Source organism: Anas acuta, chromosome 27 (assembly GCF_963932015.1).
Source record: "Anas acuta chromosome 27, bAnaAcu1.1, whole genome shotgun sequence".
NCBI lineage: Eukaryota > Metazoa > Chordata > Aves > Anseriformes > Anatidae > Anas > Anas acuta.
In genome coordinates, this window is record NC_089005.1 from 3586877 (window position 1) to 3611462 (window position 24586).

General features: G+C 44.6%; 1 protein-coding gene across 2 annotated transcripts in view; it reads right to left on the reverse strand.

Annotated features, from left to right (window-relative positions):
• Positions 1–203: 203 nt before the first annotated feature.
• The window catches only part of LRRTM4 (leucine rich repeat transmembrane neuronal 4), a 205727-nt gene continuing 181344 nt past the window's right edge, over positions 204–24586 (reverse strand). Inside the window, exons 4-5 of one of the 2 annotated variants that reach the window (XM_068662364.1) lie at positions 787–1384; positions 204–611 (exon numbers count right to left, since the gene is read on the reverse strand). In XM_068662364.1, the coding sequence (XP_068518465.1) occupies positions 1163–1384 (222 nt within the window). In that variant the 3' untranslated portion in view covers positions 204–611; positions 787–1162. Of the gene's footprint in view, positions 612–786; positions 1385–24586 lie in introns of those variants that run through there. The other variant, XM_068662365.1, reaches the window with a different exon arrangement.

The following is a 24586-nucleotide window of genomic DNA, read 5'->3' on the forward strand; positions in this document are numbered from 1 at the left end:
TTCCCTTTGGCCACTGAGTCACCGTGTCACACAACCAGAGAAATCATTCAAACAGTAGCTTGGCTGTGGTGTCCCAACCACAAAATAATATGTTTATTTTTTTTCCACCACTTGTTGTTGTTGTTGTTGTTGTCATTTTATTGATAAAAACTACACAAAAACTAACTGATCATAATAATTAATTAAAAAAACAAAAAACAATGTTACACATTCTCCTGTGTTTTAGAAATTGTGTCAGCCAGTGAGTTTCACCAAAACACTCTTGCTTTTAAAGATTTTCCTTCTGATCCACTTCAAGCACATCACTTCCATTTTGGTTCCCAAATGTCCATTAATTTTGCTTACGGCACCGCTGGACTGTAAATATGAGAGTCGATACACCATTTGCATGTTTTTCCCTTTTTTTAGAGCCCGAAAAGTAATTATAGTGTCAACAATGAAGCACAATGAAGATAGTAAAAATCAAAAGCACCCTCCATAGTGTACAGCCTGTCTCTTAAATGTACATGCACCCAAGTTTCTTTGTTTCTGCTGCATCAATTGCCAATGTCCTTTTGGTTCAACATAAGCTTTAATGCCCATGTCTGGTTTGAAATATTAGCGCTTGACCACTAAAAAAAAAAAAAAAGAAAAAAGAAAAGAAAAAAGAAAATATATATCTTTCATTTGTTTAAAAAGAACAAAAATATTAAACAAATCTTTGAAGAGTAATAAACACTTAATAAGGAATCATGGCTGACCCATCCCTCCCAACCCCTTTCCCACCCCAGCCCCTTTATTTTTTACCTGTGGTTCTCCTTCCCTGGAACCGTGCAATGTAGAAAAATCAAATATACAAACAAAACTCTTAATCCATCCCTTTATGTAGCTAGAGTGAAATCTATTTTTTTTTTTAATAAGAACTCGACAATCTCTCTTTAATATTTACATTGAGGAATTTGTTTGAAAGTTTAAAGCAAAGAAAATCCTGAAGTTCTCAGTGTGTACTGCACGACAGCATTTCCACAGTCTGCGGAGTTCGCTTTATCCCCTTCCCTTTGTCTGTGTTGGAACATTTGTAACTGGAATGGTAGATTTTAGCTTCTTGCCCTGGTCTCTTCTGAGATGAAAGGTCCCTCAAAAGAACTCCCCACTCCGCCCCCTGAAGAAGTCGCCTCCATCGTTAGTTTGGTATTCTCTCAATGTAAATGGCTGGAGCAGCCGAACGCGCGATCGTGGCTATGAAGCTGTGGTCTCGACTGAGTTCCAGGTTGGTCGTCTCAGCCTGCTCCCGGGACATGGTGTCGTACCCCTTATTTACATGGAGAGGCTTGTGGGCTTGGCAGTATCCGATCACCGGTTGGTCGTAACTGTAATAGGGTAAAGTCTTCATGTGGTGAGGAACCTGCACGAGAGAAGAAACCGAGAAAGAGAAATGTGTCAGCAATGTGTTCAGCCATGCATTTCTTCAGCTCTTATCACAGCACAGCCTCAAACACCCTCGCAGGAAGACAAACCTTTGATGCTTCTAGGTTGTATGGAGCACCTGCAGTTCTCTCTTCAACAGGACTACTTAAATTTGGCTTAGTTGGTGGGTCCCCGCTTGTACAAAGATGTTACATCTGTTGAAAGCCTATGCAACGCACCATCTGGCTAGGAAGGGTAAACTGGAAGCTGCTGGTAAGACAAACCTTTAAAAAACTGGCCCTTCTTCCAGTGCCTTGATAGGGGCTGAGCATTTCTGCAACAGCCAGCCTGGTGTGAGCATGTCAAAGGACTTGAAATGCTGACTGCCAGCACATGTAGCTGAAGGATGTCAGGAAAAGGTTCTTCACGAGGAGAGTGGGGCACTGGGACAGCAGTGGGTCCCATCCATCTCAGGGTATTCTATCATTCCAGCTTTCAGCACGGCTGGACCACACGTTTATTCCTCCTACACACAGCTGCTTGCCCAAGGTCATGATTTCATGGGTCCCTTATCTTACCAACCTCACTAAGAGCCTCCAAGAGCCTTTATGGATGCTTGCTGGAGCTGAGCAGATCCACACCTTGTAAAAATGTACTGGAAAAGTCTACAAGAACTATCCTGATTTATTCATTTTTAATGTAAATACAAAAATTCCAAATTTCTCCCCCTTTCCTACTTTTCATAAATGTCCTATGTTTGCAAATGTTAATCCTACAAGTAAGTATGATTTATGGCACAACATCAGACACAAATCTTTGCAGATAATTTTATCATCTGCAAGAGATGAGCTGATCGAGTAGAAGGAAATGTGTTCTTAGGAAAAAAAATCACACACTGCAGGAGATACAGGCAAGAGTTTATTCTAACACAGCTAGAAAACCTGAGCTCATTATAGCAGGAGGTTGCCTACATATAATTCAATCTTGTAACAAATGCCTCTTTATTTTCCACGCTGAACTTTAAGTGGAGACTACAGCACTAATTTATCACAAATTTTCATTGCAAGGTGCACATCATTCTAACGGGTACAAAAAAAGCAAAAGGCATTAAGAACAATTATGAGTTCTGCAGGGCGAGAGCTCCTTTTGCATTTGGATCTGATAAGCAGCAAGAATCCTCCCCCCATTTCTCTGCAGAACGCTGGAGAGCTTCCAAAACTCTTCCACTAGCTGGAGCTCGGCTGAAAACGTCATTTTCCGTGACAGTTGAATGGCAAGCATGCAGAAGACAAGCTGCTCGGCAGAATTTGATGGGACAACTGTATTCACTTGTGGATCAAATTCAGCCCTAGTGCAAGAAACTCTTACCTCCCTTCGGATACAGTAATATCTGTGCCAATTTGTATCAGGGCTGGAATTTGTCCTCAGCCTTTAAGGCAGCTCTTTATGGTTCTATAAAAGCCAAGGACTGTTTGTGTTCTGGAGAGTTGAGAGATTGAGGTCTTGGCTTTACAGCAATAATACACAGTACATTAACCACCTGAGTCCTGCGTGCAGCGCTGCTTGCTTGTTTTCTCCCCTTCTCCACACAGGAGTCAGAGGGATCAGGATCTCAACAGCATCCCTGAACAGTGGATAAAGTCGTTTCCTTTCCAGCTGGGTTGGTTCAAGAGAACCTCTCAGTTGTTTTCACCTAAAAAGTCAGCTTTGTGTATGTCTGAGGTCACATTAATAGAGGTTGGTGTGCCTCATGTATGTATGGAAGGTGGATAGTCTTATTATTAGTGTAAAAAAAATAATAATTAGGTGTATCAGGCTATTCTTGAGCTTAAAGAGTTGCAGGTTTACCTGGAGAAAGTGTTTCAAGATGAAGGAAGCCCAGCTATAGATGTGCACATGTTCTCAGGCATGGCCCTTCTACTGCCCTTTTTCTCCTTCTTTTGGGTCCTAGATCTCATCAAGGGAATTTAAGAGAATCATGATAAAATCCTGCCAGAAGCATTATCCTTGAGCTACCTCCAGTGAAGACTACATGAAAAAAGTTTTTGGGATGCCTCTCGAATTGAGGTGGCAAGCCCAGAAACCCTCCTGCTCCAAGGGAAAGCCCCAGAGGGCTGAGGCCCCAGAACCCAGCCTGCTTTCCTTCCCTGACACTGCTTCCACAAAGACACGATTGTCATGATCAGTTCTCATTTACAATGAAACAGCAGAGCATGAACACCGAGCTCACAAAAGCTTTTTCAGGACACGGCTGCGACTATACAAACTATCGCAGAGGTGGGCAGATGCACCGCCGCTCATTCGGATGTAAGTAAAAAGGATAGAGAAACACCAAGGACATCATTTGCAAGGCTGTTCTGCTTTTCATTCAGAAAATATATATATGCATTTTAAAAGCATCTAAGTTGCTGAAAATTAATTTTATTTTATTTTTTTCTCCAGGATCTAAAGTAACTTTTATTTTGCTTCATTATTGCTACAGAACTAGTGCCTGAAATGCTAAGAGATACGACCTTTGACAAGTCATTTTATGAGCTGGAAAATGAGAAGATGATGTCCTGCCCCTGCTCGCCCTCGGAGACCGGAGGTCTTTGAGGCAAGGGTGTTTGTGCAGGGACTGAAGCAAGCCCGCTCTGACCTAAGCTGGGGCCTTTTCGCTGCTACAGCCTCCGAGAGAGGAAATAAAAAGCAGATGACCAGAATGAAGAACACCAAACAGGTTACCAAATACCTCCCCCAAAGTAAACGCAGACCCTGGGATTCTGCCATCAATATCTTATGGCCTCTCCCCTGTTTCACTGGGGAGAAAACGGAAGAAAGGGTGAAAATTTACCTGCCAGCAAACCAGAGGTAGAGGCAGGAACAGACCCGGGATGCTCTGGCACGGTGCCGTTCACTGTCTCCTCCGTGCCACTCGCCACAGCCATTTGTGCTACAGAAGTCTTTAAATTTGTTTTTTTTTTTTTTGGTGATCTTTAGGTTCCCTTCCAACCCAAACCATTCAATGATTACCAAGGGGATGCACTCCAAAGCCACGACGTACACGTGCTGGACACAGCGGTGCCGTACGAGGGCTGAAAGCAAGCAGGATGCCATCCTCTGCTCGAACGCCTTGCCATAAGGGAGCGCACGGCCTCTCCAGCGCTGCACACAGTTGATTAAGTCGATGAATGAATGAATCTCTTCTCCAAAGAAAGCACTGACTCTATTAAACAACAAGCTTTATAAGCACTTCAAGTGTTCAGCAAGGGTTTTCGGCTAATGGGCTGGATTAGTTAGCTCGCATTAACTTCTGAAGCCTGCACCTCTGCAGATCTTCACTGCAAATGTAATAAACATCGCATCTCAGGAGCCACACACTTGAAACAAATGCTCTATTACAAGTAAAATTTGCATAAACCCCCAGCTACAGGAGCAAGATAAAAGATTTAGTGGTGGAAATTCAGGAATGTAAATCTTCCCTTTTGAAGCTGAATTGACATTGGAGAGGTTAACGGCTCAAGAGCGTTGCTGCCAAATAACAACTCCCTTCAAAACAAGCCGGACTAACTCCAGTTTACCTGAGATTCAGTGAAATCCCACATCTGCATTCAAGATACTTCTCGACATTCCCTGTCCAGTTTTCCCTTGACATTCAACAATGATGTTTCATTAAACACCAAGTCATTTCAACATGTAAATGCATGTATCCACGTTTCAGTTCAGGCATTTTTTATTTTTAAATGCCACACTGATTTTTATCAGCAGCTTTAGTTACTTGCATCAGAAACACTGGGATGTAACTGACTTACTCTTCAAAATTCTGATGTTTAATACTCAAGAAAGTTCACTTTAAAAGTATCAGGGATAAGAGTTCGGTTTCAAGCCCTGCTTCACATGGATGCAGCCATTAGTACCTAGATTTTTAAAGAAAACAGCAATAAAAATCCTTATTCTGGAACTTTAAAAAGTACATGAGCAAAGATGAAACCATAGCTAAATATCCACTGAACTTGAGAAGCTTTAAAGAATATTGGCTTGGGTCCCAAATGAATACCAAGTGACCTTGCTTCTGCAATATTTTTCTCTTCCTACCACCTTTGATAGCATGCTGAACGCCCTCATACACCCTTAATTGCTTGCACTGCCTCGCACCAGGAGACTTGAGCCAACCTGAAATTCATCCCTGCTATGAACTTGAAGCTATGACACCTTACATCAAGTAATGCCAAGAGAGTTTAACACAACACCAAGTTCTGCTTGCTGACTGCAACTCCTGCTTAAGTATTTTCTTTGCTCACAGAACCAGACTTACTGCAGGGAAGACTAGTTGGGGATCAGACAGAGATTAACACTCTGTCTCGCACAGAATCACTTGCAGTTCTGCAAGATCTAATCACGAGCAGTCCCAGGTTGAAATAATTTCCTGGTAAACTGTTAAATCAAATTTGGGAAACACGGCTTTTCAGAACAGATCTATTTCATGTTGGAAATATTACGAGTCTTTCCTTTCAGCTTGGTTTTGAAGAAAGATCTCCAACCATTCGTTATCCTGCAGAGAAGGAAAAGGAAGGAAAATCTTTCTTGAGAAACAAGAATGGCCATGGATGTCTGAATGCTCATGCTCCCAGTGAGGAAGAACACTCCATTTTAAAAACTAAGGACAGGCTGTTTTCATCCTGATGGAAAATGGAACAGGACAACCACCACTGCCTTGCATTGGACACATTTCTAAAAAAAAAAACAAAAAACGAAGCAAGAGTATTTTCTGTCAGTTACACATTATCTGGTTTCAGATTTGCTGGTATTCTATAATCCAGGTAAACTGAATTATGTGTAAATACTTGCCTAGTTAGTGATTACATGATTAAATTACACACAAATTCCGAAGTTGTCCATATGTAGTGGAAACTCGGCGTTACAAAATGTGGAAGCTATGCTTTCTCATTAGTGCTAATATTTAGTAACAGAACACCATGACTTCATTGCGGAATTAACACCATAGATGTTGATAAATCAAATTCAGAGTTCATTTAAAACCCTATCATAATTTAGAGTAAAAATAAGCAAGACATACTATCACAGCTTTACAATTAGCGAAGCATACTGCTTCACCTTCCAGATAGATTGATTAGGTACATTAGGCAGATATAGCTGGTATAAACAATTTCAGGGGATTTCATGCTGCTGAAAAATGACAGCTAACAACCCTGGAACATCCCTTTGGAGTCAGTTCAGAAAAACATTCCTCTTCAGGAAAACACACAGTCAGATACTTCCTGATAAACCCATTAAAATGGACAAAATACGAAATTTAAAGCTAGTTCTGAAATACCGATGGCTGTTTTATTCGGTTTCCAATTGGAATAAACACAAGAGTGGCTGGCTGTTGTTTTTGCAAATAAACCTTTTGTTCTGAAATTTGTGTTGCCTAAGGTAAATCTCATTTTGGCAAAAAAAAAAAAAAATCAAAATCGCATTTATTAAATAAAAAGCAGACCCCGATAGTCTGAGCACTCCGTTACAGGGTGGTGTGAGGTTTTTAGGAGAACTGCTTTTACTGAAGTTGGCTGTGCGACATCCGAGTGTTTCAGGAGTGTCAACTTGATTTTTATGTGAAGGTCTTCAATATCTGTAATTAGCCCAGGTTTTCTAAGAGTTACAGATCCCGCTGGGAACCGCCTGAGGTTGGCATGCCTACATTAGGCACGAAGCATTAAGCAGGATTCCTTCAGTAGCCTGAATTGTAGGTGCAATTCCCTCAATCAATTCCCTGCAATTTCATGTTCAATTTCCTCCCCACTCCAGACAGAAGCCACTTGGGTGCCTGCTCCATCTATTTCCTCCCAAATCAGATTAACGGTCTGTGCAGCTCCCTCTGGGAGCCAGGCACAAGAAGGAAGCCTCAGGGTGTAGCCAGGGAGCCCAAGCCCTGGTGCTGAGCCCACTGCTGCCCTGAAATCGTTCCTGGCACAAGGGGATCCCCCACCAGGTCTGCAGCTCCTGTTTTGCACCAAGAAATTGAGAACGTGCAGCCACAGACGGGTGGTGTTGGGATGTGTAATGTTAGCTCCTGGTCTCCTGCACACACACACACACATGTAAAGGCAGCTGCTGGATATGTCGTGGCCCAAACCTGACCGTGCCTTCAGCAGACTGCAGTTTCCAAACGCCCATCAAAGCAAGCAGAGAGCATCCAGGATAGGGACTGCTCAGACCAGACCTGGGGATGAAATCAAGGTCTTCAGAGCCAAGCCTGAGCTCTCATCAAGCATTCAGGGGTTGGAAGAGGGCAGGGGCATCTTCATCTAGCTATGGATTAGGAACCTTTTCTGTATTTGAACTTAACCTGCAGAGAAGATCAGTGGAAGGTTGTGGATGGCAGGTCTCGGGTCGTGTCCTAGTAAAAATAAAATTGGTATCAGTGGGAATTTGGAGCCTAAATATTACAAACGACTGAGAGGGAGGACATTACTTTCACTCAATTCTTGTATTTCTAGCTGGGAAAATGAGATCCCAAAATTGACATAAACTATCAGGAGAGAGTTCCTACTAGGACAAGTAGAGGAAGAGCAGGCAGGCGGCACAGGGCAGAAGAGAGTGCAGCCCGCAGGTACTTCTCATGGCCTCTTACATTTCCATTTATAGTTTATAACAAAGTAAACTCATCATTTACAGGCATAATAAATAACCACAGGAATTAAACAACAGTGTATTAAAAATGATTATAAGCATATTAACCTAATAAATTATATGTCATGGTAGTAAGAAAATTATGGATCTATGGGACCATATAATACCATAAAATTGATTCCATAAAAAAAAAAAGTTGATTAAAACACATCTATTAATTTTTCATATGGCATTAAAAATTTCATCAACTTTTAAAATGTCTGTAAGCTACACAGGGTTTACCATAAAGGCAGAATTTCATGATTTATTCCATCCTTGCACAGTGTATTTCATGTCTTAAACCCCTACATAATATCACGCTGTCAGTTTTGCTGCTATCATGAACTAGATTTTAAGTTTCCCTTTCCTTCCCTACAGATAGCTCCCTAATCCTTCCAGCCCATCACCCAAGTGCCTTTCCCTTTAAAACCAAACCTCTCCACGGATTGCTTAACTAAGTGTGTTTCTCCAAAGATCAGGAGGAAAATCATGCGCACCGCACTGCTCCCTCTACGGGCCGATTTCATCTTTCAATCAGTAAATGAAAAGGTTTCCCTAAAGAGAACTCCCAGAAAGGAGAAAGCCTTCTAAGCCTTGTTATTGTTCCTTGGGCAAAATATTTCTTCTAAATAGCTTTATCTGTATTTCATGGAGTATCTGCTCGTGACAAAAAGGCTCGCTGATGAAAAGCCTGAAGTGAGATTCCCAGTAACCTTCGATTTTCCGCCTTGGAGGGCCGATAAAATAAACAAACTATCCAGATATTCTAATTGGAAAGCCATTAATATTGCTTTCAGTGCTATTAGGATAATCTCCTACAGGATTCAACGGGATGGGGAGGTTGGGGTTACAAAAAAAGGTTTCACATTATTAAGGACAGAAGCTCAGCTTTGCAGCAGCCCCGCAGTGCCTTGCAGCAGTTCCCTACCTCGAGTCCCTCGGGGACATTTGGGTGCCGAAGCACACAGACATCCAGAGCTTGAGTTTCTTTTAAGGCACCTCAGTTTTCATTTAGATACTTTAAAAAGCCAGGTTCTCCAGAGGAATTCCTGCTCCCTAAGTATCGCATTAAGAGCTGCTAAGCGTAGATCATTTGTACTTAACCTCCGAGGACAAGGCAAAGGTCCATCGAGCCAAGTCTCCAAGGGATCAAGAAGAAAGAGCAGAGCACAGGTCAGCAGTGTGGTAATAATGTCCACAGAGCATTCTCCTGACCTCCACCGCTCCCAGCTTCATTTAGCTTTCTAAATTGCTGGTGTTTCAGGCCTGAAATACCACGGGGCTGGATCTTCCCACATATTTAAGAACCTGAGGCACCCTCCCAGGCTCGAGGATGGCTCCGCACCCTTTGGCAGAAGGTCGGATTTGCAGCTGCGTGCTTAAGGATCACAGCACCGTGATCGCAGCTCCTCGCACCACCTGCAAAAGGCATTAAGACAATGGGGTAATGCAGAGCAGTAAGGAGAGGATGTTCCTAACTAGGAGCTTTTCTCCAGCCCCAGTACTTGCTGTTCCCTCCTATTTGCACATGAGAATGAACTGGAACCTTTGGTTCTCCTGTGCCCCTGATTTTGCCCCAGTTATGCCAGTTCCCCCCTTCCCATCCCAGACAGGAGGACCGACTCCACAGCGGCTGCCCTCGAAAGGCAAGGCTGACCTACGTGAGCTTTGAATCACCAAAATAAAACCTGAACTAGCTTCTGATACCTTGCTGGGGTCACAGGATATCCTGCAGCAACAGGGTGGATGGAGGGAGAAAAAAAAAAGCCCAAGAGACATCACCACAGTGCCAGCTCCCCCTGGTTGAGTCCTGCGTGGAGCAGAGGAGAGGAGCCAGGAGAACAAAGCAGATGGAGAGGGATGCTCTGAGTAGGAAAGGCTGCAAATTGTCCTGTTGTTTCCCTTTTCCAGCACAGCGTGTTGCTCTCAGCCAGCGAGGCCAAACACCGTGCCTGTTTACCTGATCCTGGGGAAGCTCCTCCCTGGCTTTCAGCACAGCAGGTGCCACAGCCACCTACGTCCGTGCTGGAAATGCCAGGAAAAGGCAGCTGGGAGGTGAAGCAGAGCCTCTGCGAAAGGTCCAGCAGCCAGTTTGGGAAGCAGAGCACTCTGCTTCTGTCGAAAAAAGAATGACAGCAATAGAGGAAAAGGTAGAGTTGTTTTTCCACGCAGCAATCAGGAAGACAGCAACCTGCTCCACCCGTTACCCACGAGAAATAAGTGCAGTATTTAACGTGAACATCTGATAACGTGGCTGCCACAGTGACAAATGAAGGCACTGGAGAATGATTGAAACAAGCCACTGTCGCATATTAAAATACTGCCTTCTCATTAGATCTGCACAGAACTTACAGTGTGCAAAAGAGCTATCCAGAAATTGATGGCTTTTCCAAGAGTTTTAAATACTATTTAAAGTCGTACGTGAAAGCTGAACATGAAGACACCATAAACGTACTCCTGAAAGCACATTACTCAAATTGCACAGGATTTCCTTAAGGCATAAGCAGTTATAAACAATGCAACATGAGGGCTTGTGATTAAAAACTACTGGTGCTAGAAGAAAGGGGATACTGGGTCCCTTATCAGACTGATAAAAAGTAGGAAGCTTTTCCTCCCCCGTTATCTAGTTATGCTATACCCAAAAGGTTTTGGTTGGAGTCAGATGACAGTCTCAAGCCATTTCTGGTTGAAAACAAATGCTTAATTAAAGCCACATCTATAACTGGCACTAATTCCATTTAATGTGGTAATGTTAAATATAGAGGCAGCATCCACTCCCTGCATCCCCAGCAAGCTGTGGGGTGGCAGAGCCCTTCTACCCCATCAGTGTTTAAAACTCAATGCTCAACATTACAGCATTGTCCTAAGGTGAGCAGATCATTGGTTTCATTTATCAATCACCCTGAGATGATTTGAAGGATCAGGAAATGGGCACCGAGAGAAAAACAAACAGCAGAAAAAGGAAAAAAAACACTACAGGAGCTCATGTACCTGTTGTTTCACCTGGTCTGGGCATCAGATGGTCTATGCCAAACCATCAACGTCCAGAGATGTAGACCAGAAAGGTCTTAAGAAACCAAAAGCAGAGGAGCGAGCTAAGCATCGTGACTGTGTCTGAGCGCAAATTCAAGGCGTTATTATTTCTCCTGAGAAGCCAGTGCGATACCCATTTCCTTTGGGATAAATTTGCTCCAGTGGGATAGATGAAACCGCTGGCACTACAGACCTTCTTGGACACGGGAGGGAGCTCCTATTAGGCTGAATGTCTCAGCAGGATTCTCTTCATGAGAAATTACAACGTTTTAATTGCCTCCACTGTCTCCTAGCAGAGAAATCAGTGTGCGCAGTGGAACAAACACACTGGCAAGAACATTAATCCAGCAGCAGAAGGGACAGCTTCTCCTCCTGATGCATGTCACTTCCATTAGTGCTGATGGGAGCAGCGTGCCCACGCTGAGAGGCGACCGCAACCCCCCAGTTTCCAAAAGGTACTGCTGGATGACTCATTTTGGGGTGAGGATTTATGTAACCTCCATCTCCACTGAAAGGCTGAGGAACAGCCTCAGGATCTTGCAGCGCTGTAAGGGAAGAAGAGTAGGGCAGAGCTGGAGGGAAATGGCTATTTTGGGTTCAGAGAGAGAAATTAATTTAGGGGTGAGGGTGAAGCGTTGGCAGGATGCCGCTGAGCTGCGGGTGACACGCTGCTTAGGACAGGGGCTGGAGGACTGGGGGCGGCAGCTCTGTGCTGGCAGAGCCAAGAAGCTGGAGTTGAACTTTCTGAGTTTGTGCCCTGACCCTGGGAGACAGCCTGGCTTTGCAGGGATGGGGAGAAAACACTCGGCTCTTTCCCCAGCTCCTCTGCCAAGCCCGTGGAGCACACAGGCTGCGACAGGAGAGCGAGGTCGAGTCCTTAGCAGGGTGCTGAGGGATGATGCTCTTCAGCCCAGCAGCTCCAAGAAAAACCCCTCTGCCTGAACCTTGGAGTCTGCCCTAGCTGTAAATACACGACCAGGGGCTCCACCTGCAGAGTTCACCCCACGTACCAACGGGATACCACAGAGGAATATTATGGCTGAAATTAAATTAAATATCAGAAAAAGCTTGGGAACACTTGGATATGAACTGCTACAGGAACTCACTGCACTACAAAGGCCTCTCTTGATCCTGGATAGGGCAAACACATTCTGCCCCTAATGATCTGTGAGCATGCGACTTGCAAAGGAGGGCTGCAACAGCAGCTCCGTTAGCTGCTCTCTGAAGAGACCCCTGAAATGGCAAACAGGAGAACCAGAAAAGGCAGGGTAAGGACTCGCACAGTAGACAGCATTAGAAAATTAATAACAAACTTGGGTTCATGCTTCAGTCATGTTCTATAGAATCTTTGTATATCAGAGATCAAGCAAGCAGAAAATTAATGCAAGACTGTCCAGCATTGCAGGCAAGGGCATTTCACAATGATAGCATTATTTTTTAATACTCTACAGGAAACAAATGACTTTTTCATTCCTCTGGGCAAGTTTTGTAATATGCAGGAAAATCATCAGTAAAGACATATTCAGAATCCCTGAGAAAACTGGAAGAAAGATGGGTTAGGAAATATTCTTGGCGTAGCAATCTTTGCTGCCACAAAACCAAGCGGATCAATTCAATTACTCCATGAGAGCAAAACCAACGGAAATAGTTATTGTGCAGCAGCGGCTTAGTGACACTTTTAAAGCAGAAAGGGAGGTCTGGATGACATTCAAAACAAAATGCATGCTAAATCCTAAAAACAGGCATTGTATAACAGAAGAGGGGAGTGCAGCAACTACAAACACGCTGAAATATTAAGAAATTGAGGTGTAGTGGTTGCCCTGATGAGAACTGGCACGGAAACCACACGGTCGAGATGGCTTAGCAGCAGATGAAGGGTTTTACAGTCCCTGCAGAGATGGCAAGCAGCAAGTTGTCTTAATTTTGTCCCATTTCTGAATACCAGCAGAGCTGCTCCAGACACAAGTTGAGGCTGGAACAGCCTCGGGACTGCTCCGTGTCAAGATCACCGCTGTCCCCTCTCCACCAGCTGCCAGCTGGCAAGAGCTAAAGCTGTCATTATTGGCGAACGGATCGTGAGGTGGAAATCTGACCGGAAGCCTGAGCCTAGCTCTGAAAAACAAGAAACGTTCGGAGTCATTCAGACAAGCAGAAATAAAGCTCCTTGCCTGTGCAGCTGAGCACTGATGAGCGTAGCCAGGAGGGGGCTGCAGAGCTCGCCGGCTGGCAGCTGCGCTGCTCGAGCTGGCGTTTGGGGAAAAACCAAACAAAGCAGGCTCGGACCTATTCTGACGCAACCAACATTAATAAGCAAAAATAGTTGTTGCCTACTTAGACCCTTTCTGTGCTTGAGCTCAGCAGTAGCGATGGAGTGTAAATGAAAAGAGGCAGGTTCAAAGAACCCCGCTGGAAAATAAAATCTGCCCTGCGAGCTACATTTTGGAAACCGAAGGAGCTGCTGTTAGAAATATCTGCAGCTCACGTCAACAGGACACAGCATGCTCGAACAATCTCTCAAGCAGCCAAGCATGAGCCTAACAGTTTCCAGCGACTCTGGTGTTTTTTGAACTTGTTCTGTTTGGGAAAGGTAACTCCGGTGTGTCAGAAGGGATCAGCACAGAGGGAAGCAATTCAGCTCTGGCAGCGTGGAGCATTTCTGCGGCGTGTTGCTGGAGTGCTGGAACACCGGGCTGCGACCGCCGACAGCCTCCTGCCCGGGATCTTTTCTCATTGCAGCCACCTAGAACAAATAGCCAACATACCTGGAAGATCAAGGCAATATCATGAGCTGATCCCTAACCACCCAAGAGCGAAACAGGCTGGAAGAAGCAGGGTAAGGAGATGAATAAGCCTCTCATAATCCAAAAGCTGTTGTTTATTTGCAGTGCCCGGAGGCCTCGACCAAAACTGAAACTGCGCGGCAGCAACCAGTGCTCATGTGCTGAGTGAGAGCCCTTGCCCCGAAGAGCTTGTACTCCAGACAGGCATGACAGATGAAGGGTGGGAGAGAGAAAACAGCAAACAAGCAAAAGATCTCAAAACTGATGCACAGATTGAGGGACAGATTTTTCCACGAGCTAAATAGATGAATACAGATCTTTTATCCCTAAATGACTCCCCGTATCATGTGGCCACTGTGCCTGTGTATATATTTGTAAGCGGTACAGCCCTGTACGAGCACAAGAGCTGGTGCTGAGTACTCACAGGGTCCACAACATACACGTTTCAGAGGATTTCCAGCAAACTAGCTCCAGTCTGGACCCATAAACACCCAGAGCAGATCTGGCTTAGCAAAGGGATTTGGTCTCTGCTCTCTACGGCTGCTCTGGGACATTAACTGAAGCACAGGAAGTGAGGACAACCTCAAGATCCACATCAAGAGTGGGATCTGATTTAAAACACCAACATTAAACGTGTCCTTGGCGAGCAAGGGATGGGATTCAGCTCTCTAGAGTCCCAAGACAGTGCAACATTACTCAAACTTCCCAGTTTAAAGGTGTTTTTGACTTTGACAACTGTAGGTTCAGGTGATGCTACAAACCTCCACACAAGGGGCTTACCTACTTTAAGAGCCCTGTTTACTTTCTCATAATTAATCCAAGATCAACAAAGCCATCACAGAACTGAGCAGACAGATTCTTAAGCAGGTCAGGTTGGTCTTCCTTCCAAAGACAGCATGCAGCGCTCTCATCTCACCCCATAACAACAGAGGAAAAGCACCAAAGAGCAGCTCTTTGGCAGCGCCCCTCAGAAGCAGAGTTGGAGCCCCAGAAGTGGCTCTGTGCTGATGGCAACCTGCACAAACCTGAGTCTCTGCACATCTCTGACCACGCACTGCAGCTGCCGTCACCCTGCAGGTTGCACAGACCCCTCTGCTCCTTTCCAGCCTCTCCTCTCCAAATAAGAGAACAAAGATGCCAGCGGGACTCCAGGCCACAGTCTGTGCGCTGCTGTGGCAAAGGGGCAGAAAGAGGAAGGCTGAAAGAAACGATCCCACAGTAACTGCAGCATGAGACAGACAAAAGATCGTGGAAAAGACATTGGATTTCTATTGCACTAAGGCTTCTCTCTGGGGAGCACAGAGCACGCTTCTGAGAACACTGCATCCAGGGTCTTCACCGCCAGCAGTGAGCAGTGAGAGAACCTGGAGTAAACAGAAAGGGTCAGATCAAACACCTCCCGCCCACACAGAGGGGCCCTGGAAAGCAAAACAAATCAACTTATCTCCAAAAATGCTTTCCTTCTCACCAGGGACTGGACAGGCTTCCTGAAACACGGAGCATGCTGTTCAGAGATGACACAGCTTAAAGGCAATGCTCTTTTTTTTGTGTGTCTGTCCCCAAACAAGGATGGAGCAAATGAGGGACAGCTTTAGGTATACGAAGATGAATAGGGAACAGAAGGCAGAAGATTTATCTTGTTGATAAATCAGTTCTGTAAGAAGAGCAGAAAGCACTGGCCATTTCTCTGTATCTTTTAACATCATACATAAGGATGTTTTTCAATCGGTTACAATGGGCTCGTGAGATTACTGGGGATTTCAGGTGCTAAATGAATGGCGTACATTTGGCACCTGGAAATAATTCACACTTGCACAATACAAAAACCATTGCATCTGTATCTTCCGCAATGCCAAACACGGATAATCATACGAGCAGACATGACTCACAGCAAGCGTACTCCAGTCCGTAAGTTTTCACACATCAATTCTTTGCAAAATTTTAGAAAGAAACCTGTTTTCAGCCTGCCACATTTGTAAGTCAGATCATGGCAGCAACAGGAATAAACAACAGTTGTTTGCCCTTGTGCTGCACCTTTCATCCAAGGGCTCTGCAGTCATTATTCAGATAAGTCTTGTGTTGCTGCTTTGAGACAAGCAGATATCATTATCCTCGCTTTATAGATAAATAAACAGAGGTCAAAGAAATCCCCCAAGGCAATCTAGAGAGTTAAATACCTACATCAAAGGGTTTAACAAAGACTGCTATCACTATTCCTACCAAAAAGGCAAGGAAACAGAGAAAGACAAGTTGAAGCTGTGAGCCCAGCATCAGATAACTGGGCCTGGGTCTTCAGTCTCTATGAAAACCTCACCTGAGAGCTGTCTCCCCATATCAGCTTCACCTAGAAACAAACAATCGTATAATGCACCTGAACACACCCCTGGGTTTGCTCAGTGTGACCTTCAAACAAAGCGAGCGCTTGCTACAGAAATTAAATATTTACATGGAGTTTCCAGTCATCATCTCCCTGCTGGCGCAGTTTGCCCAGTGCCTCGCTTCTGGGTGCGTGTCCCTCCAGGCCTTGTTCTGGACTCGAGGATCCTCGTGGGTCCCTTCTGACGTGGGATATTCTATGATTCTGCTCCGCTGCACCTTCCCCAGGGCCTTGACTGTGAAGGGATGGGTCAGGATGGGTCAGGATGGATCACAACAGTGCGACTCGTGAGCTCCAGCCCTAGCTGGGCCCTCAGCCATCTGTGCCTGACCAGGCCTGACTGGAACCGTCCCTGCTGCTCACCCAGAATTTCTTCTAGAGATGTCAGACTGTTCCTGAATAATTCTTTTGGATATTCAGTACTTGTTTATTTGCCTAATTTCATCATTTTTCAGCTGGACTTTTGGCTAGGGGTAATGCTCATTTAGTACTTAGGTGCACAGCTCTGTGGTGCGATACAGCCCTACTACCGTCGGCCGTAAAGACCATGCTGACAAAAGGCTTTTGGAGGAGGCATTAAAAGGGGCTTTAGAAGCCTCAGAATCTTAAACATTAAACCCAATGATTCAGATCAAGGGCTATTAAATCAATTAGAGATGGTCTGCAATTCAGGTCAGTGAAACTCGTGCTCTGCTTCTGTGGCAATATGCACAGTCTTTTACTGCGGTCAAATTCAGCTGGTTTTACCCTTTATGAAATCAATAGGACTCTCCCAGAGGGCACGGCCCATGTCGTGGCGACTGCCCTTTTTCACCACAACTCTGCCCAGGGCATACAGCAGCTGCTCCAGCTCGCTGATGGTCCCACTACTTACCACAAGGGCCTCAAATAATGGCTAAAATGGAGTCTTCTGGGCGCCACCTCAGTTTAAATAATAAACAGAGGTGGTGAGACACTGGAACAGGTTGCCTTGAGAAGCTGTAGATGCCCCATCCCTGGAGGTGTTCAAGGCCAAGGTGGATGGGGCATTGGCCAACCTGATCTAGTGGGTGACATCCCTGCCCATGGCAGGGGGTTGGAGTTAGATGATCTTTAGGGTCCCTTCCAACCCGAGCCATTCTATGATGACAAGGCCCTTCTGTCCTCCCTGGGGGTTCTCTCACTCATATAAACAAAAACATAGGAAGGTTATTCAAGTGTCCATTAATTTCCTAGTAATTACAGTGCTCCTCCTCTTTACTCCAAACAACACACATGAGCTTGTACCAAAACAGAAGCCATCAGAGCAGCTTCAGAGTTGAGCACCTACAGCCAGCCCCTTGCTACCTTGACATGCTGCTGAGGATGGGCCTCAGAGCCCTCACCCCCTCGTTAGGAACAAGCCACCGAGTCGAGGCAAACGACGATGGTAGCACAGTTGCCAGCTGGACAATGGTTGACATGGTTACCCTTTTCCTTTTTGTGCTACAGGTATGTAGTAAGTTCAGCTTCAAAACCTCACTACAATGCGTAACACAATGCTATGCAGTCTCTTCCTATTACCATGGAAGAAAAGAATGTGCCATTGACAGACTTCGGTGCCCTTTTAAAGGAGAACAGCTCTGACATCAAAGCTCACAGCACTCCTCTGCAATAGTTATTCACTGTGTCTTTGTGGTCAGGAACTAAAACATTTTTATGAAGTTCTAAGGGAAAAAATTATCTCCTGAAAATGAGTCTCTTGTAGTAAGTGCTGCAAATAATGAACAGCTGCACTGTTTCCTTTGGAAGGTGAAACGAAGGAAATGCAGCCTTAATGTGCATTTAGGCAGGAACGGTCAGTCTCCAAGACATTTATTGGGCATAATGGAAACATTCAGTTGTCAAAGGGAACATTCAAAAAAATTGACAGAGTTAGGCAGGATGCATTATTTAAACACATATTTATCTATCAGAAGGAAAACAGCTGCAGATTAGGGGGGAGTGTGATCAACCATGGCTCAATTGTAGCTTCCACCATATGGTTTTTGTCTGACGGATTAGGGGACTACCTTAAATCCATTTTTCCCCGTGTTTGCAAGTGGGGCCTATGTACTGCAATACAAAAGGAAAATAAAAAAGCGCATCTATCTTCACAAGATGTCCTTTCTTTGAGGGCTCTGCTGCCACTCCGTGACAAAAATGACAGCTCCCTCAGCACACCCGATGCGGTGTGAATTTGTACGCTAACGCCGCGATGGCAGTTCTTGCACTCACCCTCTGCTGCAAGACTTGCATTCGGTCCCCTTACCCATCCTGTGATCCTTCAAGCTTCTTTCACCCAATCCTTCAGTCCAAAGCTGGTAGGTATTTCACTGCAAGGAGCCTGGTCTCCAGGTCAGTTCTACAGCCTTCTGTAGCAGCACACTCAACCTGCCCTGCTCCACATACATCAATGCTCCAACAGTTTTTCTACGTGCATCCCAAAATAGCCTGGGAGAAAAAGCAAGCACCCAAACCATGCTGCAGCCTAAATCCATTTCTTGAAACAAAATTACCAGGGAATCATTAAGGTTGGAAAAGACCTCCAAGACCATCTGGTCCTACTGTCCCCCTGCCACTAATATTGCCCACTAAGCCATGTCCCTAAGTACCACATCCAACCTTTCCTTAAACACCCCATGTTCAGTCCATTTTGGGCTATACACCAAGGGTGGGAAGGGACAGTTAGCAACTAACTACTGCTTATTCATGTATGGTGGTTGAATTGCATTACTTGTTGGAGTCATGGTCATGTTCGCATGAAACGCTGCTTGGCCCGAGCTCAGAAAATCCCCTGAATAATCCCCTGTGCATCGCATGGAAGCTGCCACGCTGGAGCTCTGATCCTAGCCCAAGACCCGGAGGGGCTCGTGTAATACAGAACAATTAATTCTGGCCCTGTTGAAGACAAATAGGACCTTGGCAGTTGATGTGCCTGGCTGCAGGATGCCCTCTCAGGCAAGAAAGGAAGGTGAATTACTTTTCCTTTCCACCCAAGTCAGACCTTTCCAATAGTGATAAATGCAATTATCAAAGCACAGTATCTTTTCTGTCCTGACAAGGTGCACTTTACCTAGCCCAGATGTGAGGCAAGGTCCCCACTCTGCAACACTGTGACCTTCCTGCTTTCCTGATCGTAAACCCTCGATAAGGATGGGATGCTGCAGAAGCTCCTTTGCCCCCCCAGCTCATACATGCCCTCCAAAGCACATATAAATTGCAAATCCATTTAGTGTAAAAGCAATGGCCACAAAACACATGCAGTGAAAGCCTTGTCACACTCAGCACTCACTGGGGGAACAAACTCCTGCAAATCTCCCCGATTTTCCTATTGTGCCTGTGCTTGCCCTAGCTCCGATATGCCGCTGTACTTGGCACAGTTGGGGAACCACTGTTGGGATGTCCAGCAAACTAACTCCACAGTAATTTAAGCTCCTACTGGATTATTGTGACCAAATAAAGAGCTAGCTCAATCTAAGCAATGTGCAAAGTCCAAAGCAAGACTGTAAGTCGACTTTCTTAAATGAGGCTCTGCAGCTGATCCACCTTGTGTAAGAACTTAGGTCTGACCCTAGATCAACTTTTCACTGTTTTCCAGCAGCTCCAGGCAGCTCGGGGCTCTGATTAGCTATTTTCAGCCAGGTCAGCACCCATTTCCAGCAAAGAGAGAGAACACTCTCTCTTTGAGGCACTCCAAAAGGATTTACTTATTCCAACCTACACAGCAGCAGAGAATTCTTGGTGTTGCATCATGAATGGCATTTGTCTTCTCCTAAACACTTACCAAGATGAGGGAAACAAGGACTTTTTGCACTTTTCCTTCCCTTTTTAAAAAATCCATTGCTTTACATTTGTCCCTACCTTTGGCTTTACAATATTTTTCTGAGTAAAGGTGGATTTCTTTTTTATTTCCCCCACCCCAGTTCCCTATTTTCAAACCATACAAAAAGCTTGGAAAGCTTATACCTACTGCAAAATTTTGATAGCAAGATTATATACTTTTTTTCTTTTTAATTTGAAGGCTCAGTGTAAAGGAGTAACAAACTTCCGAAAGTTTTGTTCTTTGTTGGTTTGATTATCTGTGGTTTTATTTATTTCTTTTAAAAACTACATTAACTCTATAATTGAATTTTATATCACAGTACTTTCAGGATGTGTCAATTTCAAGATCAGAGAGCAAAAATATTTTATGCATTTGCAGTTACGGGTCTCTTGTATAAATCCTACCAATTTTAACTTTTTCATACTTAATATTTCAAGGAGAAAGCACTTGAAAACTGCTTTACAGGCCTGCAACAGACTTTGCTGCTGGCAGATTATAATGGAAAAAGCGCTATCAAGAAACAACATTATTTCAGGCTCTGTTTCCAGAGGTTGGTTGTTCTTTCTTATACTGAACTTTTTAAGCGCTGCAAATAAAGGATGAAGAATCAGGATATTTAGCTGTCTAAAGATGGAAATAGATTTCTCTAGTGACTTTCAAAACTGTTTTCCGAGATGAAAATTGTTGAAAATCAGGCAAGTTGGGTCCTAACCTTCTGAAACATTTCAGTAAATCCCATAAAACACCTTCCTAATATCTTTAAGCTACCTGAGAGCCTCTGGAAATCTGGCTCCAATGTTTCACGTGCTTACAGAAGGGAGGAAGCTTAGATTAGTTTTTAAAAACTTCTTATGAGATTCAGCCCTGCTGCTCTTCAAATCCTTAGAGTGGCACAGTCTGCTGCAGGAGGAGAAGCTGGACCCTTTCTGGGTAGAAAGATGGCTCCTGTTGTTTCTGACAAAACCAAATAAGAAACCAAACACAACAAGAAGCAGATTTCTTTACAAAAGGGGGACTCTGACAACCAGTGTCTCTAAGAGACCTAAATCCTGTAGGGTCAGGCTTGCTTTTGTGGCTATAAACTCGATGACTGCAACCACGTCAAACCCTGCTCTAACACCGGCCTGAAGTTAACTGCAGCTCTCTGACGTTTCCCCAGAGATGTTTGCTTAACAGGAATTTCCTTGAACACGAAGCGTCTTTAATGATTCTATCAAATCCAAGTTAACAGCTTGGGGATGTACAGCCATTTGCTCTAGCATCAGAAATGTCTGTTTTAGAGCTTCAGCACAAACATTTTCTCTCTTTTTTTTTTTTTTAATTCTCAACAAGGTTGTTCTATTTAGCTTGGATCTGATCATAACTCATCAGTACTTAATTGCATTAGAAACAGCAACAGCAGCCTAAAATCCTTTCACCTCTACTGAATCTATGAAGCTAGAAACAAATAACTAAGCCTGTTTCCATATAAATATGCAAAATCCATGCATATTGCTCTCGCAACACACAGGTAGAGGTAAGGATATGAGGCTTATCCTCTGTTTAGTTATGCTAATTCCCTTGATGCCAGTAGATTTACTCCCTATTTATTTGGGTATAACTAATGAGAGGTCCATGCTGTTTATTTTCATGTGTGCAGGCAAAACTGTGAACAATACTACATTTCCAACACAAAAATGTGATGTCTAAAAATCCAGTATTATAGGTAAGAAAAAAATGTAAGCAGCAAAGAAAGAAAAAAAAGGGGTCCAGCAAGTTCCCCACTTCTCTACAATCTCTTTTTACTAACTACAACCAGCCTCATTTCATTTCTTTGTTCTTTGCCATGGTAACATGATATTGGTTTCACAGAGCTGATTTTCAACGCTGTTTATTAAATGCACAAGCCCATTGAAAGGTTGCTCATCCTAAAAACAGTTTTCTATGTCAGAATGCCATATACTTCTCCTTAAAATTTGTGTTAACACAGGAGGTTCTCTGAGTAATGAAGGGATCGGTGTGTACTAGCAGCGTTATCACTATATCCAAGTTTTTGTACACAGAATCACACTGTTGAATACCCAATGTGTAATTTTGAACCTTAAACTATTTTTAACTGCTGCATATCACTGAATCGAACAGCAAACTGATGTTTGAGGGGGGTTGGGGCACAGTTGCAAGTAACCAAGCTATTATCTTCAAAAGCAAGTTTGACCCTAATGAGTTTAGCTCATTTCCACCAACTCCTTGCCTCCTACAAGAATCTGCTCCCCATTAACTTGTGTTCTTTTGATGTTATCAAATCACACGCTGAACCCACAGCGCTCAGCTGTCCTTAATTATCTTCAGCCTCTATGTCCCCATGACCATCTTGGAGCCCCTTCCCATGTCTGTTCCCCCAAATTAACATTGTCCTTTGGCCCACCGTTGTCTCCTGGCAGGCCCTGACTCCAGAATTTGGGAGCAAGACTTCTACTTCTCCTCTAACCTGGCAACAGCAGCTCACAGCTGAACAACGCTCAGAGAAAAGACAGTCCTCGATGTCCTGCGAAGCAACGGGGAGGGAGGGAATCACACAGATTGCAGCTACCCAGACTCAGTTTGATGGAGATACAACCTACAGCACCTTAGTGAGGTGAGAACAGCTCACTCCACACAAAGCTCTGGCTGGAGATTATGCTGTGTAAATGAGGGAGGCAAAACCCCACTGATCTGGTAGTGCACGCCTCCAAGTATCTCCAGTTTTAGTTCATTTTAATGTATAGACAGGAAATTTTAGTTATTATTTCCCAGAAAACACAATCACCTGTTACAGCCTACGGAAAAATTACAGATGCCACCAGTAACTCACGGTGCCTTCAGTGTGAATATGACAAGTACAGAGATCCTCAGGATCTCTCAAGGAAGTTACATGAAAATTAAAAGGCATTTTGAATCAGATTTTCTGCTCAAAGCCGTTGGCTTTGGAATTCCTGCCTAAATCTGCAACTCTCTTAGACTTGGTCTTCGCCTGCTCCCAGCCTGGCACAACGAGCTGCCCTGAGCATCAGGGACAGGAAAGGTCCCTGGGGCTGTATTACAGGGGTCAGGGCCACCCCACGGAGCCTGAAGGCAGGGGGAAGAGACCACAACCTTCCCCCATCACCCAGGAGTTGTTCCCTTGGGTATATTCACAACCAGGATGGTAAGCTCCTGTCTCCACTTGAGGGCTGCCCCGTTTGTACAGCATCCTACGTGCAGGTGCTCCTCTACAAGGAAAATCTCTGCCTGAAATTATCCCATTTGTGATTGTGTTCTTGAAAGCAGAGTGATGGGAAGACTCTTCTTTACACCCCGCTAGGAATACTCTGTAGTGCATAAACAGCCGGATAAAGACGAAAGCTGTTATCTTCAACTCTTCTGCATCTTTGATTCTTTCAGTAGCTGAGTCAAAGTACGACATTTCTACTAAAAGGAGTCATCAAATTTTTGATGCCTGTTTAACAACTGTCGGATCAGTGATGTTACAAAGGCAACAAATGTAAAAAATGCTGCTCCTCCCCAGACCAACTCCCGAGGAAAGCATTTCTCCATTCAGGTTTACGCTGATACGAGTGAATAACAGGCTCGCAGAGACACGGCGAAGACGTGCCCGAGAAGAACAAAACCCGAGTACAATTAGAGAAAGCAGCATGAGCCCTGAACTTATGGGGAGCACTGCCAAGTGAAACAGCAGCCGCCGAATAGCAGCGCGGCGCGGAGCGCAAGGAGAAGCGTCGGACAATCTGTTATGGAGCTCATTTCATTCTGTTCACAGGAAGGCACGAGGCTCCTGCCCTGCGAGGCGCGGGCGGCTCCGGGGAGAGATAAATCCCTCCTGCTCCCAGGCTCCGCAGGAGCCGAGGAAGTCAAACAGGGACCGTGGGGACACGTTTTCCCTTGCTGTTGCAGGCTGCTGCCACTCTCTGCTGCACCGGCCCCGCAGTCGGCTCTGCAGGCTGCTGTCAGGGATGCTGCAGCATGTGGAAGCGAGAGGGCTGCTCCCAGCGGACCTCGGCTCCATCTGTGTCACTCCATCCATGCTCGCTGCTGCGTCTGGCTGAACGGCACTTAAAGGAGCGAAGGCACAGCTCTCGCTATTAAGTGAACCCTCTTACCTTCATCTGCTCCCTAGTACTCCAAGGGCCCTCACGAACTAAAAGATGCATAAAATTAAAGACCAGTAAAAGCATAAAATTAAAGACCAGGAAAAATAAAGACCAACATCCTCTGTAGGAACTGAGAACATTTTTTAAAGGGGCTGAAACATTTATAAAAGTTGAGACGTTTATGAAAGACATTTATAAATTTTCAGAAAACAGGGTTTTTTTTCAGCCAATCTTCCGCTTATCATACAGCCAGTAACTGAAGACCCCAATTCACTTGCCACTGCCAAAAAAATTAACCCATGAATTTTTTATTTGCTGGTAAGGAGCAGCTCTCCAGCAACTTCAGTATGTCCTTGGCAGACTTGCGTAGACTGGGAAAGGAAAATGTTTCAAGAATAAAATAACCTTGAAAGTTTAAAAAGGGATACTG